Raw genomic sequence first — 22,616 nt, 5'->3', positions numbered from 1 at the left:
ATTTCAGCTAAATTCTGTTTTCTTGCCTCTCCCAATTGCAGTGCATAGTCCTAGCTGCGGCGGCCACTGTAAGACTAACATGTTTAAGTCGGCCGAGAGAGATGAAAAACATGACTTTTTTCTATCAGTTAGTGTAGAAAACCATTTTGTATGCACTGTATTTTAACATATTCTTTTAATATAAACACTTAGGGGGAAACCCTGAACTTTTCTTTTGACAAGTGCAGCTGTTTTTGCTGCTGTTAGCTCCTGTTAACCTCCGATAGTTGCTGTTAGGCTCTGTTAGCTGCTGTGAGCCAGTGTTAATTAAACTTTCTTTGAAGTTGGTCTTACATTGTTGGACTAGGATACTTAATAATAAAATCTAATAGGATGTGATAATGTAATCAAACTTTTTATCATAAGGAAAACTGATTTTTTTTTAAAGGATACTCAAGCCTAACATTATGCCTAACTAGCCTAATGTTAGCTTATAATCAGCTGTTGTTGTTGTGAATATAATCTACTGATAATAAGCAACAATATCAGGAATAAATAACTGTGTTTATACACGTTTTTGTGTGTTGAAGCTCTGACTTCAGTTTAAGACATGAGGCCTGAAGTGAGGAGAAAGAGGATCGCCCTGTTGCATCGTCCTTCGCATTTATGCTTCTTTGGGGAAGAGGACCCCTTCTTAGATGAAAAAAAAAAACAAAGGTATTATCCTTCATATCTTGAGTCTAAAGGTGCAGAAACAACTTAACATTTGTCTCCACAGCACATGAACGTCTGCAAGTTCTTTTCTCCTCCATCTGTGATGTATTGCATAATAATGGATTGGATTTATATAGCGCTTTTCTAGGCACCCAAAGCGCTTTACAATACCACTATTCATTCACTCTCACATTCATACACTGGTGGAGGCAAGCTACAGTGCCTGAGATGTCCATCTCGACCACTGTATTCCAGATGGTGATTCAACATGGTGGCTTACACAAACTGGTGCCCACTGCTTTGTATTTTTAATGGATTATTTATATGTTTATGAGGCTATATCAGCTTGTTGGAGTAATTACATGCTCATCAATGTATATTTATTTATCATTACAATATTGTTATTTATATTACATAGCCTCAGAAAATTACTTATCATACCTAATGAATGCTGAGAGCAGTAAAGGTTTTACTCTGGTCACGTTTCTTTAAATTTCAGTTACTGCTTCTCCACCTCTCATTTCTTCTTTTTGATTCCTCGATTTTGCTTTCTTGGGGAAAGACATGACTCAGGATTCACATTAGCAGTTCTCTATTTATAATAAATTAGCTGTGCTGTAAAAGCAGCCAGAGTGCAGGTGGACTGAATCATTTTGCATCACTTGGAAGAGGTGAACAAGATGAAAGCCTCATTGATTCAACCAAATGATTTATTAAGATAAATAACATGAATGTATTTCTTTTTTGTTCAGAGACCCCAATAAATGGCACAAATACAGTAGTTGGTTATTATATCTTAATCATATATACCAATGAGGATGCATTAACACACAGTCACTGGTAATGGCACGGTTTGGAGCACCATTCAAATTGCATTTTTTTAAGGAAGGGCTTAATTTCAGTGAAACCATGTCAAGCCACATTTTGCATGCATTCCAGCAGCCTGACTCCAAAGAGCCTGGATGCTAAACTGGCATACCTGCAGTCCAGACTTGTTATAGGAAAAAGATATGCATAAAACAGCAGGGATTCTATAAGAAGCAAGAATGGTACATGGAAAATGTATTTCAAAACCACAGAAATTCACAAATCCACAGTTCTCAAACACAGAGGGTTTTTTTTTTCCAGTTCTCTACTGAAGTGTAGTTATAGGCCTGACAAGAAAAACCGTATCCACATAAGGTGAGTAAATTATCCAAGTCAGTCTGCTGGCCTATGTTAGCTTATTGCTCAGAATTGGTTTTTGTTGTACATTCACAGAAATTGCCAGAGTTTACCAAATTTCCTGTTAAAAGTATTGTGTTCATTTATAAAAAAAATGACCTAAGGATTTCAAAGGTTAACATTGGTATTCAGCTCAGTCATTAGCATTTTGATATATTAGTACATCACATAAAGTTTGGGATGCCTGGTGTAGATGGGATTTGTCACTAAAAGATCTGTGTCAGCATAACATACTTAATTAGTTACACATTGCTAGTAATGTGTTGGACCCCCCTTTGCCTTCAGAACTGCATTAATAGTGGCATAGACTCAACAAGGTGCTGGAAACATTCCTCAGACGTTTTGGTCTGTGTTGACATGATATGATAGCATTTCCACTGTGGCTGGTTATATTGCTGGAAGCAGCCAGCCATATAGGGATGGATGTGGTCACTAACAACACTCAGGCAGGCCTTTCCATGATGTTCAGTTGGTGCGCAGAGAAGTATCCAACTTCGGTAAGCCCGTGTGAACTGTAGCCAGTGTTTTGTGTTCTTAGTTGACAGGAGTGGCCCCTGATGTGGTCTTCTGGCTGGCTTAAGAGTCGACATGTTGTGTGTTCAAAGAGGTTGAGTTACTGTTGAACAATTCGACATTTACCATGCTTTTCCTGCCATGATAGGTCAAGGTACTTGTTGGTCAGTTACAACATGAACTGTGATTGTTTGTGGATGCAAAGGGTGGAGAGGACTTGCATTAGATGCAGCATGAAGGGATGCAGCCTTTTCAGGAAACCCATCCCCCTCTTTCTTTTTCCATTCTAGCTTCGTGTGTGTTGCCTGTAGAGCAGCAGTCAGATGGCGGTGATCACACAAACATGGGATTTGGCCAACAGATTACTCTGGAACACAATGGATGGCTGGCGAGGATCAAGCCCCTGCTAAGGCTTTCTTTTTATATTATCTTCACACACACACACAAAAAAAATGCTCCTCATTACCGTCTACTCAACCTCTACGTGAAAATTACCCATTGTATGAGAAACCGGTGGGCTGGATTTCCCCTGACAGCCTCCATTTGTTCTCGTCCCGTATGCTTAATAATCACAAACCATGAACAAAGACCACGACAAGGAGATAGGTAGGTAAACAAGGGTTTCAAATGTTTAATTCATTTTAATATCACTGGCAAATATAAATTGCTGCTCAACGATTCATTATCAAAGGGGGGCTGTTTCTCCCCTCTCTTACATTTGAAGAGATTTCTTTAGAAGACAGTGTCCAAATTCTCCAATTTCTTAAAAAGTTAAGTGCACAAACCTTAATGTTATTATTCAGCAAACAGACGTTTGACCTTTCTGAGAAGAAAGGCAGGAGGTGACGACGATGTTCGATGGAGCCGTGACGAGGGGGTGTTGTCTTGTGTGTTTTGTGTCTAATGCGATGAGAGCACCACGCCTGAGACCCGTCACGAAGAAGAAAAGAAGGGAATGACCTTTGTGATGCACGTCGCTGTTGTCGTAAACACACTGTATGCGTCTGTTAGGCCGTAACAGGTGTGTCCGTTTTGAGCCGCTTTGTATGCAGGGATAAAAGTGTGCAAAAAAAGAAAAGAAAAGCCAAATATACACATGAACGTGAGTTTTCCCCTGATGTGGAAAGCTGTAGCTTAAACAACTGGTCTGACTGTAGTCTTGTTCTTTGAGAGATTCCACACCTGCTTCTTAAGGCAGATGCTGAGAGCACCAGGGTCTTTGTACTGGAAGTGAGAGGGGTGCGATGTGATCACTGACACATACAGTACACTGCCCAGCTACACACACACACACACACACACACACACACACACACACACACACACACACACACACACACACACACACACTTTGCCTGAACCACTGATGCCAACGCAGCATGTGGAGGAGGGTGTATTGCTCACACATGGTTGCATGGCACAAACACACACACACACACACACACACACACACACACACACACACACACACACACACACACACACACACACACACACACACACACACACACACACACACAGAGATTAGTGGAAGACAGAAATGAGACGATGGATGGGGAGGAGAGAAAAAAAAATGGTGGCTACCACAGAAAGACATTAATGCTCTTCTTCAAATAAAACAAATAAACAGAAACATGGATTTACAATGTTTTTAAAATCACCCACCCTCTACTACCAAAAAAATACATCTCTGAAGACAATAATGCAGTAAACTCACACACACACGCTCACATACTGTACACACACGTATGCACCGACAGATGGCATTACAGTGAACACACCTGCCCACTCACACCTACTTTTCAACACCCCCACCCCCCCAACCCCCACCTGGTTAGCGTGGCTGCACAGTCCCTCTCCGTTTGGACAAAAATAAGCAGCGTTCGACACTCAACGACTAAACAATCTCATATCTATTTTTCTGCTTTCCTTTTTTTTCCTCCTTTTTTTTGTGTTTTTGTGTTTTTTGGCGTACCATCATCATGCTTTAAACTGAGATCTGCAAGTGGCGCATGCACAACACGCAGGGAGCTTCTTTTGGCACCGTGCTGCTACGACTGCAGGGGTTGATAACGCGTACATTCAGAAGAAACGACAACAGATCTGCGCTCCTGTCCCTGCCCGTGATGACTGGGAACCACACGCGAAGAGGAGGAGGAGGAGGAGGAAGAGGTGGGGTAAAAAGAAAAAGAAGAAGAAAAAAAATCTCACAAGGCTCAAGAGCCATTTTGTCTGAGGCACGGGCGTGGGGGAGGGAAAGGGGTGTTGGGAGGTAAACCGGCAGCGCCACTGCGCTTGACCCGGACACCTGCTCCTCTCGCTTTTTCTACTTTCTAATCATTTTCTTTTTTAAGTTCTTCAGTTTTTTTGTCCCATTATCCTTCTCTTATGGGCTTCGAAAATGGCTAAAAGAAAAATCAGAATCAGCCACAAAGAAATCACTTCCTAGGAGCACCGTGCTGAATTCAGACAGACACTAAAGCCTCGAGGCACAAAGAGACATTTCTCAATATTTTATGGATTGACTAGGCTGTGCAAACAAACTACATATAGGAAACTCTCAAACCTCACAAGAAGAACATAAGCTATAACTAATTAAATAGATTGTTTTTGTATATTCATCTATAGATTTATCTAATAAATACATCTGCTGATAGACACTTCTTTCTGTAAACTATTTACATTAAAAGGTATATATTTCTGCTAAAACAATAAATAGCTATGAAGGCAAGGCGAGGGAGAGAAAACTGATTTAGTTTAGCTGTGAGCAGAGAGAAAGAGAGATCCTGTGTGTGTGTGTGTGTGTGTGTGTGTGTGTGTGTGTGTGTGTGTGTGTGTGTGTGTGTGTGTGTGTGTGTGTGTGCTCCCGTTGAAAAGTCAAAGCCGACCATTTGTATTTCCGAGTGATTCACTTCATCTCAAACTGGACTCTCTTCATAAATAACTGGTAGGAACATCGCAAACCAAAACAACAACAAGTAATGAAATAATGCTCTCAGCCTCACCTGCCTGTCTTCTTTACATAAGTGGAATGTGCTCTCAGTAGATTCCCTTCCTGTTTAATACCTGGTGAATGGGGCAGTGAAGAAGTAGTGTACAAAAACGTACCAACACCCGCCAGAGCGTACCAGTATTGGGCCCAGTGGCTGGTGTTCATAATATCCATGACAAGCACACATAAGAAAGGGATGATGTTTGAAAAAAATAAAATAAATGCCCCGTCATCAGAGAGCGGCATAAAAACAATCAAACCCACCCCTGAAAACCCTCCCCAGTCACAATCTCATGCTGCACAATTTTTTTTGTTTGTTTTTTTCTTTTTTGTCGGTTTTTCTGTTACTTTTTGCTCTAAAGGGCAGGCGTGGACAAAAGATTACAGGGCAGTTGCGAGCCTGCCTGCCAAAGCCCGAGTACTGAGGGACGTATTGCTGTCGACAGTTTAACATCACTCACACACACACACACACACACACACACACACGCGCTCTAGTTTAGTGTCCACAAAGTCTGCCGACTGACATGTTTTTCAAACACTCAGTTCATCTGGTGGCATTGCTGCCATGGCTGCAGCGGGAGGGTTGGGTGGGGCTTTGCTAAGGGACAGTGTTTGAAAAAGGTGATCGTTTTGTTTACAAAAAAAGCTATTTTAAGTGCAAAGTACCATGCACATACGGTCGACCGGTGAGCGGGACGCAAAAGCAAAAAAATAAACAAAAAAAGCCCCGCACCATGTCAGCATCACACCTTTGGGAGAGATGGAGCGGTCTGTGTGTGTATGTGTGTGTACGTGCGAGTTGATGTTATGTGTGTGAAGTATGGGTGAAATCTCATAAGTGCTTCCCATGGCTCTTGAGGCATAGAAAAAGAGGCAGTGGGACATTGTGTGGTAACATTCTCTGGCTGAAAGTTGTGTTCTGTTTTTGTGTTTTTTTTGTCGGATGGGGGTAGGGGTGGTTGGGGGGGGTGGAGTGTCTTTGACGTCCCGCTCGTATTATCGGTGCGGAGCAGAGCGGGGGACACCCTAAAGACTGACCGCTGATGATGGGCTGGATGTCTTGGAGGTGTTGCAGTCTGAATGGAAGTCGGTGTGCAGACAGGAAGTCCGCGGAGGCCCAGCTGGAGGAGGGGCCTCAGACTTGGTCAGTCCTGGTAAAGAGGGAGGAAGAAGGGCAGGAAGGGGAGGTGAGGTCGGAGCGGGACCAAGGAGTGGTGAGGGGGCTGAGGGAAAGAGGTGGGTGCTGGGTCAGTGACGAGTGCTGTTTATAGGCTGCAGCCCAGCTGCTTAGCCTTCTCCTGAGTGTCCTGCACGTGCTGCAGGCTGGCGCTGGAGTAGCCCTCATCGCTACAGCTGCTGCGCAGGCTGCCTCGCTCGTCCCCTGAGTCGCTCACGCTGCTGGTGCTCCACTCCAAGTCACCCAGCAGGTAGTCCATCCCCTCCACGTCCACATCCAGGTCCTCTGTTTGAACAACAAGAACACAAACACGACACCATTAAAGAGCTGAATGACAACTATGTCATATTATTCATCTACTCAAGTTTCTCCGCTTATAGAGAGGATGTTATTATTACTAGTAACACTAATTAAACAACTAGTGCGAGTTAATGGTGGAACCTGTACAGCCAGCAGCAGCAGCTGGTAACTCCCTGCTCTGCACATCCTGCAAAAGCTCTTTTTTCCTGTATTTAAAATCCCCTTTAAACAACAGGGACAAAGCTACACAGCATAAGGGTGACACATGCACAGATCTGTTTTCATTTTAACCATTTAAAGGTTTTTGATTTTGCTCTTTTATTGAGTGACTTAATGCATTCAGGTTGTTTGATGTCATGTCCCTGTAACCCGGTCCAAATAGACAAAAAAAGAAAAGAAAAAGTGAACACTGACAGTGCTCATTTGTGCTAGGAGCACTGTCAGAGCTACAAATGACTTCCAAACAGGCCGCTGGAGTGAATGTGTCTGACCAAACAATCAGACTTCATTGAGCGCGGACTGAGGTTTCCCACTGGGCCTGGTGCTAACTACACAGCACTGTGGAGCTGATTGGCATTTGCCATAGAGTAGCAGATTTGGCATGTCCACCACTGTCGCCCTGTGTGTTTTTACAGATGAGAGCAGGAGATCAGGGACGTCCTGGTCCAGACCTGGGAGGAAATGTACAGGACATCATCTGTTGTCTCATTAGAAGCATGCCCTGATATCATCAAGCATGCATATGATCCACAAACTATTACTTCTCCATGTTTCTTCTTTCCTCTTTTACATCATTTGCTTTGGAGGGAGGACATTAACCATATGACTAAACAACAATGAATGCCACATAAATGGCACTCAGTATAAACTGCTGAGTATCATTTGGAGTTGCTGCAATGACATTTGTCAGAACGGAGGCGTTTGATGCATAATTTATTTTCACTTGGATTTTTGGGGTATTATTAAATTGAGCGCTCTGTAGGTTGATCACTTTTGTTTGTATCAAGAAATGTAGCATCCTTTCATTCCTAACACTTTACCTCGTCCACATCAGTATAGATATCCAGAATGTTTTTTTCACATTAAGATCTGATGAGTGTGTTTTTATAAGCAGTGTATTTACTAAGACGCTTTACTTTGCACTGTGGAAGATTGTGTTTAGTGATGATGATGAAGACAATACCTGACACAAGAACAATAAAATGATGCCTATTCTGAACTTCCTGCACAACGGTTCACCTCCATATTTTTTTCATGTGCTTTGAGAGAAGATGTTAAACCATCTGAATATTTGCCCAGAGGTTCCAGACATGAAACATGTGAAGAGTGACATGAATAAAAGCATGTGGTGGTAACAAAGTCGTCTGAGCTGGCCACAGCTCTGCCTGTGTGCAGCCTCACCCTGGTCAGAGTCGGACTTATCAGAGGACTGAGTGGAGCCGGTGCTGTCCATGCGGGTCCTCTCCACTCCCAGCTGCTCTAGACGCCTCCTCAGGTGTCTCCGCTCCCGTTGTAGCTGCTCCAAAGTGTGCTGAGCTTTCCTCTCGCCCTCCTCCAACCTCTGCAAGGAAGAAGGAGAGAAAACGGCGCGCTTCATGAACAGCTCCTAATCTGCTCCTGTGTACGTGTCCACAGCAGCTTATCAGCTACTGAAACACGCAATTACTAACACACTCAGCAACCGCAGCGGTCAACAAATTGCCCTCTTCACACCGATTAGGTGAGTGGTGCATGCGCACATCCACGCACCTTGATGTGATCTTTGGCCTTCATCAGCAGGCTGAGGGTGGTGTGCCTGTTAGCATCTGGTCCCAAGGGAACGAGGGATTTCAAGCGCTCCAAACACAGTCGTAGATGTGCCCGTCTGAAGAGGAAAGATAAAAATGAAGGTGGAAGATGCTATTAAATGTACAGAAAAACAAAAAGCAAAAACAAAACAAGAAGGTAGGCCACTGAAATCTGAAAATCCCTGATAAAAACTAGTCTTTACCTGAGCTTTGAAAAGCTGAATGCAAATATCTTAAACTATCCTGTTTTTTTCTCTCTACAAGAAGTTCTACTCTTGTATTGAAATTGACCTTTTACTTAAAATTCACTTGGATGATTGGGCTTCAAGGACCTCAGATTTTTCACTGAGGGGAAACAAGCAACCTCTTAAAATACATCCAGGGGAGATTTTGTCTTCATACTAAGAGCCCTGAAAGGACTGTGTTTACATTTCTCCAAATACTGACAAATGAACAGGTGAATTATAACGGCAGCGTTTTTTGCCATCTTTTACTCTGACAAGCCTCGAATCAGTCTTGTGTCATTAGACTTTTCTAGGAACATGGGAAATAGGTGAAATGACTTATGCAAACGTGCAAACACACATGGAAATACAGTATATTAGGCAAAATCAGTGTTGGACAATTCTAATGAGTCTGAAAGCCAATACACCTTCCTTTATTCCTCTACACAGACTGAACTGCCTTAGGCACGGCTTCCTGTCTTTCTTCAAGTACTCTTCAGGAATAGTTCTCCAGGCTTCCTGAATGACATTCAAAGCTCTTTGGATGTTGGCTGCCTCTTGTTCTCTGCCAACACAATCCCACACTGCTTTAACAATGTTGGACTTATTATTGAAGTACTGGCCAATCCATGACTGATGGAGTTCCATTGAGTTTTTCTATCCAGGTATACTTTTACTTCATTGGTAGCACGCATATTCTGAATGCTCACATTTAGACAAGTTTAACGGCAGTCTTAAAAAACACAACAAACCAAATCCTAAAGTGATGTAATATGTATCCATGACTACTGCACAGTGACATGGCCAGATAATTAGGACCAATTAGCATTTCTGCGCCAGACTGCTGTGAGGACAGGACTCTTTTTTTTTTTTCCCTCATCTGTGGTATGTCTTGTCTCTACTTGTTGCAGGTGATTACAAGCAGCAGTGGATCCTTTCTGTTTCAGCAGGAAGTTAAAGCATTAAATAGAGTGGGAATACTTCCTTGTTGTGACAGTAACTGTCATAGTCAGGGTGGAATTTTTTGTCCACTTCACACAAATTGAGTTAGTTCAAAGAGGAGATTTGCGTGTGCTGAAGCAATACCAGCCGATAAGTTCCTAGCATCAAAGCAAATATGAGGAACAAGCTGCAGTGAACTGCCTTTGTACTCTTCAGGCCTCATCAACCAGGTGTCATTACTGCAAGTATTTGTCAGACTGGAGCCACTAAACACTTTCTCCTCTTTAATGCAACCTTTGGGATCAAAGAGTATAAAGGTAGGAGCAAACGGAAAGAGGCGCCCTGTATGTTTCAGGAAGTCAGCAGTGTGTTAACTATTACATAATAGAGCTCGACAGGATGTGCGCCAACGGTCCTCTTAAACAAGAAGAAAACCAGAAAGCCATCTGCACCATATATTCAGAACTGCAACTGATGATTGATGTCACTTGCCCTTTATACCCCAGTCACACACACCTATACACAGTTCACAGCCTCTGTTTCCACCTGTATGCCCCTCAGCCCCTCTATGCTGGCAGCCTTGGCAATTTCTAAGGTCTGGTGGGTGTTGGTGACCACTTGACCCCGCTGTTACACAACACACACCTCCAGCTCCAGCCTCGTCACAGTGTGTACGTGTCTGTGCGCTTGTGTTTGCCTGAGCGAGTGGGCGTGTGTACGTCAGACTCTTCCTGAGAATGAGTGTAAAAATTGTTTTCTTTCTTTCTTTTTATTCTTTTTTTTTGACTGTGCAGCTGAAGGGCTGGCCGGCTGAGCCGCTCACTTATTGTCTGCTGCAAATAATCCTAACGTGAGCGTCACTGCCGGAAAGAGTTTATTCAAATGGTGCGCATGGAGAGCTACGAGGCTGATTTGACTCTGGGCAGTGGAAGCGCACAAATATATTCTCAACCCCTTGCCCTTTAAAAAGATAAACACACAATCGGCGAGCAGAGCTTTTGCACGCACATACAAAACAGCTGAAGCCAAGTGCCTGCTTCTCAGCTGACTCAGTCCAAAGGACATGCAGACTGTCATTACATAACATGGAAATGGTCCGGCCTGTGTTGTTCTGACATAATAAGGGCTGGCTAATGTTTGTTAAACACTGACAGAGAGCAGACTCAAACAGCACGAGTCACATGGCGATTCAGAGAAACACTACGGCGTGGTCCTAACACACAGCTATTCCAGTGACAGGTTATTCTGGTTCACTGTGTCAATAGGTAACTATACAGTAAATGTGGAGCTGCAGCCTCAGGCCACAGCCTACATTTCTCTGGCCTTGTTTCACACTTGCATACGACTGACCTGAATGCATGTGTCTGGTCCAAAATGAGGTGAATGCGCCGCCTCAGTTTGTTATACTCAAAGCAGTTGCAGCTGTCGTCACCCCTTTGACCCAAAATGGTTTCTCCCAACTAGGTCAGCTGGTGCACTTTGCCTGATTAGCAGTAAATCACCTCGCTTTCAGGGCTCTTGCCCTCTGACCTCTAACAGTGAGTAATTTAACCAAGCCAATACTGATGGAAGGGAGGTTGGGTCTCATTGCACTCCTGAGGCTTTCCTAGCAGTGGGCTGCTGTGACTAATTTACTACTCGCCACTGATGGCTTTCCATCATCACGTTAGTGGTGGGAGAAACTAACTAAGTAGGTTCTCTAGTGGTCATAATTGTGTTTTACTGCAGGGTATGAGGTGTGTCCACAAACACATACAGAGGGCTCAGCCTGTCCACTGAGCGGCTGGTTTGGATCATCTAGCTCAGAGAGTGACAGAGACTGTATCAAAATATGACTCCTATTGCTTTACATATGTAAACTGAGGACTTTACAATCATCCAAAAATGGCTTTTATCAATTGTTGGGACAGTTTATGTTCACATAAGCTAAAAGAAAATCAGCAAATTCAGGAAGCAGAATTGATTAATGAGCGTCATGACAGTTTCAACAGTACCTAACTCTAACCGTTCAATGTTTTCACCTCCACCCTTTTGCTAGTAAACCATCTCCTCTGATAACTTTTACATTTATTTCCATTACATAACCAAATTATCATGAATGAATGCTCTCCAAAATGTTGTCAAGACAACCAAGTTGTGCAGCACTGAAACTAGATCGGCTGCTCTCAGGAGCCAGAGAGCACAGTGAGCCACCTGATACAACCGTGACCCCGTCGTTCATCTCATCAGCGTCAGGAGGGCACCGTGACAAAACAGTGGCTCTGTTCAAGCATGAAACGATTCTCTCCTTAGTTCCTTTTGTTCATCATAACTTCCACCCCCCTCAAAAGAAATTACTTAACTACACCATAAAGCTCATTTTATTCTCATTACCCCCTTATCACCTAAATTCAAACTTGATTAGTTACGAGTTTACAAAAAACAACACGTCCACCATGTCTAGATATGCCACGTCTCCCTTCTGCTTATCACGGGTTATACAGCTTACCTCTTACATAAGCTAACAGGGCAGTACACAAATAAAACTTGTGCTTTTGTTTCACGATGCAACGCGCCAAAAGAGAAAAGGTAAGGTTTATTCAGGACTGTAATCTAGCTCAACTAGTTTCTCTGCAATTTGTGCATTCATGCAACAGGCGAGCCGTCAGCCTTAGTTCGTAACTGTAGGTTTCTTAATCCACCAGAAAGGCGCGTGATGTGAGCCTGTTTAATGTGCATCTGACCTACGTCGGGCCCATCCATATGCAGAAGGGATCCTGCTTCTCACGGGTCTGCTGTGCGGCTTCACCGATAAACCCGAGGAGTCCACTGAATCGCGCTCAATAATTCACCTGATAAAAAGTTGAGGTCCAGCTTCACCTGTCTACATACGCGCTGCTTTTCTTTTGATCGCCCACTCATGCATGTAAGCAGGCTCATAAAAGAGGACCAACGAACACGTCACACCACATCACCAGAGATTCGCCTACTACAATTTTAAAATCCTGATAGTCACTCTGAGAGCATTCACCTTAGATCTGGAACTTTAAAAAATGTACCTTCTTTCAAAAAGGTTTCAGATTATGTTACAGGTTACAGGACCTGAACTGGCACTGAACTAATTTAAAGACTTCCTCAGTGTGGGCAGGGCATGGGGTGGCGTGAATTGATATTTTCATGGATTGAAGAACACAAACACACAGAGAGATTTGATTTCTTTTTTTTTTACCTGTTCTTTTCCATTTCGTTGTGTGTAGACCTGCAGAGATAAAACAAAACACATATGAAAAATCAGACATAATAAAAAAGCCACTGATTAAAATGAAAAAAGCTAAGGCTTCCCCTTCTCCACATGCACCGCAATCCAGGCAGAGGAGGGCGCACGAGAGAAAGGGTTGTGTGGGAGTCTGTGAACAGCCGGAGCTGCTTACAAAATAAGATTCAAAGAGGGAAAAAAAGACAGAAAAAAAATGAAGAAAAGCCTGGGTGTTCTTATGCCTGAGGCCTGTTTCATGGTGGAAGCTTTTTTTAAGGACCACACTCGTACACAGATACGTGATGAGGAGGCCCGACGGTAAACATAGTAACAGTAACCAGAAACAGGAGTAGATGGGACTCTGTCCCTTCATATTGCCTGATTATCCATTGTACATGCAAGCCTGAGCAGAGTGGGGGTGGGGGGAACACAGTGAAGGTAAAATGAGAGATAGAGGTGTGCTCGCGGCCAGCATGACTCTGTCATTGCAGTATTAAAACATCTCTCTATCTGTAACACACACACACAGAAATGGGGTCAAGTGTAGGGTTTGGTAGAAATGTGTCTGACCTGTGAGAGAAAGGATAAACAGGAGAGCAGGTCACGAGCAGAGAAGAAGATCCCCTCTACATTCTTGAACGCTACTCAACCTCCACCTGAACCCCATATCCACCCCCATGCTGAATCCCAAAATAGCCTCTGCATTTTTCCAGCTCTGCAAACTAATGCACTGTCCTGCCTACACACATACACACAAACACAACCTCAAAGGTGCCCCCTCGTGTGTAATCTCAGTTGCTGGGCCAAACCTGGGTTTAAAGCTCAGGGTTGACCATATTTTCACTGTGTCGCAGCGTGTCACTGCAGCATGTGTGTGGCTGTCTTTCTGCCACTCGCTTTGGGTGTTCTCTCTGTCACTTGGCCCCCTCTAGCCAGTGTACATTCCTGTATGGGGCAGACAGCCGCTAGTGACATAACAGAGCTGGCAGGGAAGTGATCCCACTCACTGAGGCTAGATTTCAGGCTCTGAGACACCTCATAGCTCTCTGCTACTTTACCAAACACACCTATGCCACCACAATGCAGAAGCAATATTTAAGATGACATGCTATGCTAATTTCCAACTCCATCACTGTTCTAGTTACTTAAAGTACAGTCATATGAAAAAGAAGGTTTCCACAGGAGAAAACTAAATACACACATTTTCTGCTTGCATAGGAACTAAGATCTTAAACAGCAGCCAGGTGCTGCTAATTAAATGCATTTGTTTAACTGATCATCTCCAAGTGTGAGCACCTCTATAAAAGCTGAGGTTTTTGCAGTTTGCTGGGCTGGAGCACTCAGGTGTGTGTTAACACAGGGCCACAATCTTTCGAAGAGTAGATGGCCCAGCAAATTCCCTCTGTGCAGTGCTCAGAGAAACTACTGGCCTCAGTTAGTATGTTAAATATTAAAGTTCATAACAGTACAGTTCAAAAAAGAATGAACATATGGTTGATTTGGAAAGACTGACAGGAGAAAGTCTCTTCTCTCCCCTAAAAGAACATAGGAGCACAGTTTAGGGTCCCAAAGTTGCACCTGAACAAACCCAAACAATTTTGAAACAATGTCCTTTAGACAGATGAGACCAAATTGGAGATGTTTGGCTATACTACACAGTGCCAGCCCAAAGACCACATATTAACTTATAGAGGGGTGCTGACTTGGACTTATGTTGCAGGCACAGGATTTGGACACCTTACAATCACTCAGTCAACCATGAATTTCTCTGTATAATAAAGTATTGTGAATTATAATGTGAGGCCATCTGTCTGACAGATAAAGCTTGGCTCAAACAGAACGACTAAAAAGAAAATAATTAAGATTCTGCAGTGTCAAAGTTCAGATCTCAACCTTACTGAAATGCTGTGGTGCAATCTTAAGTGAGAAGTGCATCAAAAATACCTGCAAACCCAATGAACTGAACCAATGCTGTCAAGACGAGTAGGTCAAAATTCCTCAACAATGATGTGAGAGACAGATAAAGTCATAAGGAGACAGCTACTTCGAGGTATTGCTTAAAGGTGGTTCTACAAGCTTCTGAATCTTGGGAAAGTACTTTTTTGTCACAGAACTATACAGAGCCTTGTGACAGACTGGCTTGTGGGTCAACCTCAACATTTGTTTTTGGAGAGGAAATCACTGACCAAAAATAGAGAAAACACACAACAAACAAGTCTCACTAAATGAGCTACTGTCACCTCAGAGGTCCTCAGAAGGTTAAATACTGGATCACAGAGTTGCTGCCAAACGATTCACCAGCGCACTTTTCTTTCAGCTGCATCAGCCTGAACAACACGGCGTGATGACCACCGAAAGGCACCAGTTGACTGCAGAATGATTATGGCAAGCTCCTCGTGTAATTTCCACAGTGCACTGTAGTTGCGTATTGTATGAATGTGTGTGTTTGTGAGTGAGGAGGGGGAGGACTCTTTCTCCTTGTCTGTAATGGAGGCGCTGCTGTTCTCCACTGACGGCCAAAAGTGAGAGCAGAGCAGGAAAGACACAGAAGGATGGAGGAGGTGAGGAGAGAGAAATGCGAGAGGGAGACAGAGAGAGAAATGAGGGGGAGGGTGGACTCCTTACTACTGACACACATGCACACGTCCACGCCAGAAACATGGCGAGTCCCCTCCCCCACTACTACTACTCACACATCTACGCTTTGGGGGAAATGGCAGAAACCGGAGGGGCATATGTATAAATTCAAATATAAATGCCTGCCCTATATTTGACCAGAATCAGCAGCAGAAACAACATAAAACTGATCAAATAACACCAATTAATTGATTTGATCTTTTCCAGCAGAGATCAACCCAGGTTATTCTGTACTGTTAATCACCAAGAGACAATGTCAGATCCGACTACATCAAATCATCGTTGCAGAGATACCCTTATTAATGCCGTGTGATTCTGCTGCCCTTAAATAGCAATGAGTAATAGCTGAAAAAAAATGCTTCAGAACTGGAAATGGAAAAAGGAAAGGCTGGTGAACAAAAAGTTGTTTTTTGGTTGTTTTGGGGTTTTTTTTTAACCAGAAATAGCAACAAACCAAGTAAGTCTACACATGCTAGGACATGATCTGAGTTAGAAGCACGTCTTTTCAATACTCTACACCCTGTGTTTTTGAAATCACAGCAGAAATGGTAGCACACTCCAAATTTGTCCCAGTCACTTTTGTCGAAATCAACTGATATACTGCTCGATGTAATGAATAAGCAGTTGTTTCCTTTAATAAAGAGGACCAATGCTGTATATTTTCAGCTTCATATATTTATTTCTAGACCAGAGGAGCTTTGCATAATTTACAGTTCAAAATAATGGTCACATATCTCTCCTAATGGGCCTTTGTGCCGCCGTTCAGTTCACAATCCACGCGAAAGAAGCTGCTTTAGCTCCCCTACCCCACAACTTTCTTGTGATTGCCCCACATGAAGAGAAGGTTTGCAGAGGAGATGGGTGGGGCTTCTGAGATCACAATCAAACTTGATTGTGTCAGAGACAAACATTAACACTCTCATTGACATCATACACAGCTGTGAATATAAAAAAAATGTCCTAAATCCATATTTATCTTATAGCAGGCCTTAGTGCAGCTCCATCACTTCATTAACTGTGAAACAAGCCGTTTTTAGCTCTTCTCCTTTAACACCACAATTTTCTGAACTAAGCTTTCCTCCGATTAACTGTCCCTCATAAAGACATTGACTGATCAGCAGATTGGTGAAGCTTCTATGCTCACAACCAGAGCTGCATACACTCTCTGACATGATAAAGATCCCAGAGTAGAAAAAAACTGTCTGAAGCCTGAGTTTACTGGGACATACTCAGATGTCATTATTTAAACCTTTGACCATATTTAGTATGAACATCATAACTGCATAGATAAGACAGGAAATGTATATTTCAGACATGATGCTGGTTTCTATAAGTTGGCTAAACTGTTTTCTTTTGACTACACTTGAATTCTTGGCCACAAAGTTATTAGATTAACCATCCAGAGTCAGGCTGGTCAGCTTTATGAGTCACAAGATGCACCTCAACTTCTTCCAAATTCATTTCCTCCATTGCACATTTAGTTTTCCCTCTTTTATTGTTTACTTTTAGTTACGTCAGCCACTTACAGAAAACCGCACAATGTTGTTTTTTTTTTTTAAAGTATACCAGTGATCAGGAATAACAGGAAAATGTCTAGATTTCTATCAAATCAGAGGCAGATGTAACTGCTACAAAAACCATACAAATACAGGAGTAGAAAAGAGTGTTGATAGTCCAGAAAATATACCTACAATCCTACATCAGATGAGTCCTACACAAAGCAGATTATGCACCCCAGCATATATTTTCTGCACTGACGGATGAACAATGGATGAACAGTGTACCCTCATGGCAATACACCTGATACACCAGTTTCACCAACAAAGCATGTCTCTGAAATATTTTTAGAGGTATTATGAAACTCTTCTGTAACTGTAGCATCGAAACTTTTTATTGCAGCTTCATGCAATATGAACCATCAAGCACTTTAAAATATTTATATTAATTACTGGATCTGTGCAAACAGCTGGTGGTGCTCTCATCAGTTGCTTCTTTGATCTGCTGCTTTTTTAAAATGTTTGAATGAAAAGAAGGCACATAAAGGTTGGGATCAACAATATGTCAGTTTTGTGTTTACTGAAGGACAGAAGCAGGTGCCTAGATGTCACTGTTTTATCTCAAAGATCAGTTTCCAACAGCCTTTAATTTACTTCATCCTCTCTGTTGAAACAATCACCTGCAGTAGTTTAAACCTGCCTTTTCTTTGGTAAAGTTTGTACACACAGGAGATAACTTCCTACACAGGATCATGACAGCAAACTGGAGTCCAATCGCAGAGTGCAAATTGATCTACGGATTGCGGAGGCAACACAAATCTGTCCTCATACCATTGATTTACGGAATTCAGGTTAGAGACTCTAAATTGACTAGTGTCCACTTAGAAGACAAGCGCAGCCCGGACTCACCACCACCGGACTCACTTAAATGTCTTCTGCATCACCTTGACTGACCCACTTTTCCTTACTGTGGGGTCATTGACTTTAAGCCAGGATGACGTTTGTATCTGTCACTCATATACTTTAAAGAACACATGGGGAAGACTAAACGTAATCTTAACCTAACAGACTCACACATACGTGTGACATCAGAGGACCTTTTCTGCAGTGTTATATATGAATTAGCCATTAGACTCTGAATTACAAAATATTACTTGGTAGCAACACCTAAAGTGGCCTATGCATACAGCATGTCAGTGCTGTTGACAGATTATGGAGCGCTTCTAAAGCCCTGTCCACATATAAGGTGAGCTGATGGGTGGACACCAGCAGATATTTCAGGTTCTGGTTGCATAGGTTATCCTCTTGCACATGTGCCACCCTGTCATATGTCAGTCAACACAATCCTTTACCACCATTGGTAGATGCTTTTCCATCAATACTTCACTGACAGATAAGGCATAGTCTGCACATCATGTAAATGTTAACTCAGCCTACGTACAGTAAATCTTTTTCATACAAGCTATGGATTGAACATGTACGCATGCACCCTGTGCCATGGGGTGCATGGCACAGGCACCCCATGGCAACCTCATATAATAGGTTATTTATTATATAATACTGTTTATCAGAATTTTCTTCTCTGCAAATATTTCGAATCAAATAAATAACTAAACAATGCAATCAGCTGCTACTCCAGTAAGTCTTTAATCCTTTGTACCAACTCAACCTCCACCGACTCAGTATGCAGCTAGTGAGACTAGCTCTTGCTCTTCTATGCAGCGTCAGTGAGCTGAACCAGTTCTCTATGTGCTGCAGATTCTGCTTAGAGAGGTCTTCCATCTCCAAGTGAAACTTCAGGGTAGAGGGACAACTGTAGTCACTCGCTGTACACGGTGGAGTTGGAGCCTGTCCAACCCTGGGAGAGATCCTCTCTGGGGAAGCATGGGGATCACTAAAACTGCAACATAACTTGAAAGCTAGCTGGTAAACCAACATGAGGCAGTAAGGGTCACCTGGTTACCAATGACTAAACATTCATGATAAGAACACTGTCCATTAGTAAACTGACTGCAGATAGTGTTATTCTATGAGAAAATAAGAAAATAAATGCTGATATTTTCACTATATTAGGTATACTAAAAACTGAACACGTAAAACACATACGTGAAAAATACTATTATAAGTATTGTGGTATTTTGTGTTGGTTGAAGAAACAAAGATGCAACAGGCAGGCGGTAATTCTAACAGTTAAAACATTAGCTGACATCAGCTGTGCTCTCACTGTGGCAGTCAGTGATAAAAAAGATAATAGATAATTCATAATCCTATGTTCTATTTTTCATCAACATCATAAAGTGTGCAGGAATGACTGAAATGCAGATATGGTGATCAGACGCTAACCGTATCTATAGCTTACAGTGGAAGATCAGAGAGCTGACTTATTTTCTGTAACAATCCGAAAGCTTCTACGGATAAGCTCTCAGCAAAATACATGATCAGATACAAATACAATTTTTTTTGCAGATATATTACGTAAAAGGCATTAACATGTTATTTTGATTATAAAATTGGCCTAGCCTGTCTGTCTTTTCTTTGCAGTTAGATTGGTGTTTGTAACAGTGTGTCTGACCCGGTCACTATTTGATGTCAAAACAACAAGGTAGTGTCTCGCAGTCATAACCCTTTTCAAAGCTTTGGATGTTTGATTGTGACCATGTTTGGCCAAGAGCACAAAGTCGCTGTTTCAACAGCGTTGCTGTGAATATAACAAATTATGCAAATAGGGATGAGGCTGCTATCTCTGAACTCACTGCACTTCCTGCCATTTTAAATTTGGGCAGTTAGCTTGTCCACCTGGAAGCACAGTACAGAAATGCATAAAAAAAAAATTTTTTAAAATGAAAAAGCAAGCCTCACATCACAAGCACCAAATAAGGATTTTGACTTGAAACACAAACACTAGTGTGATGAAGAATGGCTTAATCCTCCAAGAAGTGAGGAGGGGAAGAGGAGGGAGGGGGGTGCGGGGGACCCCTGAAGTGGGGATGTGATGGGCGACTTGTTGCAGAGCAGGAAACCAATCAGGCATGTACAGTTTTGCCTTTACCTGCTACTTGTGTTTTTCTTGCTTTTGCTTTTCCTTTTCAAACTTTCCCTCTCCCGGCTGCTGATGAATGGCGGCATGGAGGCATAGCCATGTTCAGCTTCTGCAAGCAAGTAAACAACATAGTGGTCACATGTCCTGAAATCCTGCAATGGAAAATATACCCACAGTGAACAGAAGGAGAGACTGCACAATGTGTCACATTTCAGCTTTAGCTTTTGGCATCCCGCAGCAATGTCTTATGCTTTTTAGCAGGCATGCGGGGAATGGGTCTCAAGTAGTATCTTTTAGCCCTTTCCCCCTTCCTCGGGATGGACAATGATGTCATCTTGAACTGGAATAAACCCCACTAGCAAACCACAACAGAAGGAAAGGAGGGGCGTCCACGAAAACAATGTCTCCCTGCACATCTGCCACATATGCATTCATTCTTTCATTATCGCGAATGCAAATGCCCGTTTGTCTTTACACGTATGAATTATGCGCCTGTAATCACATATTTATTAGCACCTGTTTGGGGCAGGTGATGCAGCCTGCTGAATCGATGCGTGAAATTCGACATTTATGAATTTATTTCATGGCCTGATTGTTTGATGTAATAAGAATAATAATGGGAAGCAACAGGATTTAGGAACGCATCAAACGACGTGTGCTTAAATCCGAGTGATTCGGAGGGGGAGGGGTGTTAATGTTACATTGCACAGAGTGAATAAGAAAAGAGTAGAAAAGAATACAATGATACTTTACCTCGTTCCCTGCGATCAAGGTACTCGGCTGCTTCGATCAACATCTGCACCATTCCGATCGCCGCCATTTTAAACAATAACACTGATAATTTAACAATCCTAAAAGGAATTCCGTGGCTGTACACAGGCTGCTTCAGGGTCCTGCTTCTTTTTCACACTTGGGTAGCTCGCTGTTCTGTCAGTTATTATTTTTAAAGAGCCAGAGAGAGCGCGTTACAGAGTTGGTCCTTCACTGTTAAAGGCCTTGAATGCAGCACCAGTCAGTTCGAAAAGCCAAACTTCCTCTGTGGTTGTTAAATTAAGGATATGGTGTTAGCTGGCTAGTAAGGGCTGACACTAATAACACTTCTTCAGGAGCTAAGGTTACTTTGTTCCCTTTTAAGTCAAAATGCCAGCTAAATATCGTCAGCTTTATAGTTGGCTCTTCGAGAAAAGACGGCTTGTTGACAAAAACAAAACGAAAGGCTGTGTGACATACAAAAATAATCCCCGAATTGCTCTATTTGGTGAAAAAAAGGCTGGCTAACGTTAGCGCCAATGTTAAGCTGTCAAATTAAATATGGAAAGTTCTTGCTATCTCGGTTGTATTTGGAAAAGCTTCGGCCAGTGAAAAAAGAACGTTAGCATGTACAGTTGCTAGACACTTGCCTTGTGAAAATTATATATATATATATATATAAAAGAGCTAGCTGTTTTAAAGTTCAGCCGACGATGTCATCCAACCTTATCGGTTCAGAGCTATGGCTGGTTAGTTTTGCGCCGGTTTAACGCGCGATACGTCTCGCTGGAAACGCAGATAGCGACTGACATCAACTGAAGAAGAGTGACTGTTTGTCAAACAGCTTCCAAAATAGTGGCTTGTTGATCTGGACACCAGCTCTCTACTGTACTGTACAAAGATTCTGGGTGCTGCAATGTGATTGGATACTGAGTATAACCTCTCAAGCTCCTATTCGGCGTTAAAACCGTCAATTGCAGAGAGGGTTCAGCGCTTACTTCAACTGTGGACCTTAAGCAGCCATTTTGGTTCTAATTAACATCGGCTGAAATACACCGTGTACAGCCACAATGGAGACAGTTTCTGCGCTATACACTCCTACACAGTAATTGGTTGTTTTTTTCTATGAACTTGACAGCTATTGGCCCTAGTGGGCACGAGCCTATCTGACAACGCCCGCTTTTGACAATCAACACGCCTCTCTGCCATGCTGTTTCTCGGTGTATGGCAGCGATTGGCTCCCGTTGTGTCATTTAATAAATTTTGTGATACATGATTGGTCCAATTCACATGACCTCTTATCATTGGTCTCTTTCTTCTCCGTCACAAACTATCTGCACGCATGCGCCCGCTTGTTGCTTTCTGATCCATAATGGCTTTAAAAGGCTCGGCGCTAGATTGGATCTGCCGGAGGGATGCTCGGTTATGATTGGTAGTTGGGGTAAGGACAAGTACAGGGATTGGTTATTTTGGTGGGTCGGTTCTGTCAGACAGCACAGCTGATCCAATCTAGTATGAAACATTTAAACGCTTGCTTCAAAATGAGAGGGATCATTATTTTAGAGCACGATAAACCCTGGACTTGAACAAATACCACCCCAGG

The 22,616-nt window shown here is 42.6% G+C and overlaps 1 protein-coding gene across 3 annotated transcripts; it reads right to left on the bottom strand.

The window, feature by feature from the left end:
- Nucleotides 1-3,033: 3,033 nt before the first annotated feature.
- mxd1 (MAX dimerization protein 1) lies at nucleotides 3,034-22,190 on the bottom strand. Of its 3 annotated transcripts, XR_013912410.1 has the most exons (7): nucleotides 21,017-22,171; nucleotides 20,273-20,372; nucleotides 13,064-13,093; nucleotides 8,652-8,766; nucleotides 8,304-8,463; nucleotides 3,749-6,887; nucleotides 3,034-3,708 (listed from the first exon to the last, which is right to left on the bottom strand). XR_013912410.1 is itself a non-coding variant. In XM_026187117.2 (6 exons), exons 1-6 carry the CDS (start codon nucleotides 21,081-21,083, stop codon nucleotides 6,691-6,693), a joined length of 669 nt encoding a protein of 222 aa, XP_026042902.1. In that variant the 5' UTR covers nucleotides 21,084-22,187; the 3' UTR covers nucleotides 3,034-6,690. The 3 variants fall into 3 exon arrangements, 2 of the variants coding, with proteins under 2 accessions (XP_026042902.1, XP_026042903.1); XM_026187117.2 differs by having other exon boundaries at nucleotides 3,034-6,887; nucleotides 21,017-22,187; XM_026187118.2 differs by lacking the exon at nucleotides 13,064-13,093 and having other exon boundaries at nucleotides 3,034-6,887; nucleotides 21,017-22,190.
- Nucleotides 22,191-22,616: the final 426 nt, after the last annotated feature.

Source organism: Astatotilapia calliptera, chromosome 12 (assembly GCF_964374335.1).
Source record: "Astatotilapia calliptera chromosome 12, fAstCal68.1, whole genome shotgun sequence".
Taxonomy (NCBI): Eukaryota; Metazoa; Chordata; class Actinopteri; order Cichliformes; family Cichlidae; genus Astatotilapia; species Astatotilapia calliptera.
The sequence above is the reverse complement of the archived record's forward strand: the minus strand, read 5'-3'. Positions and strand labels throughout refer to the sequence as shown.

What these genes read in the sequence shown, in the direction of transcription:
- mxd1 (XM_026187117.2), bottom strand. Translation starts at nt 21,083, where the DNA reads ATGGCGGCGATCGGAATGGTGCAGATGTTGATCGAAGCAGCCGAGTAC. An exon ending in AGGCCAAAGATCACATCAAG is followed by an intron (nt 8,464 to 8,651) that starts GTGCGTGGATGT and finishes TCTTCCTTGCAG; the next exon opens with AGGTTGGAGGAGGGCGAGAG. An exon ending in TAAGTCCGACTCTGACCAGG is followed by an intron (nt 6,888 to 8,303) that starts GTGAGGCTGCAC and finishes TTGTTCAAACAG; the next exon opens with AGGACCTGGATGTGGACGTG.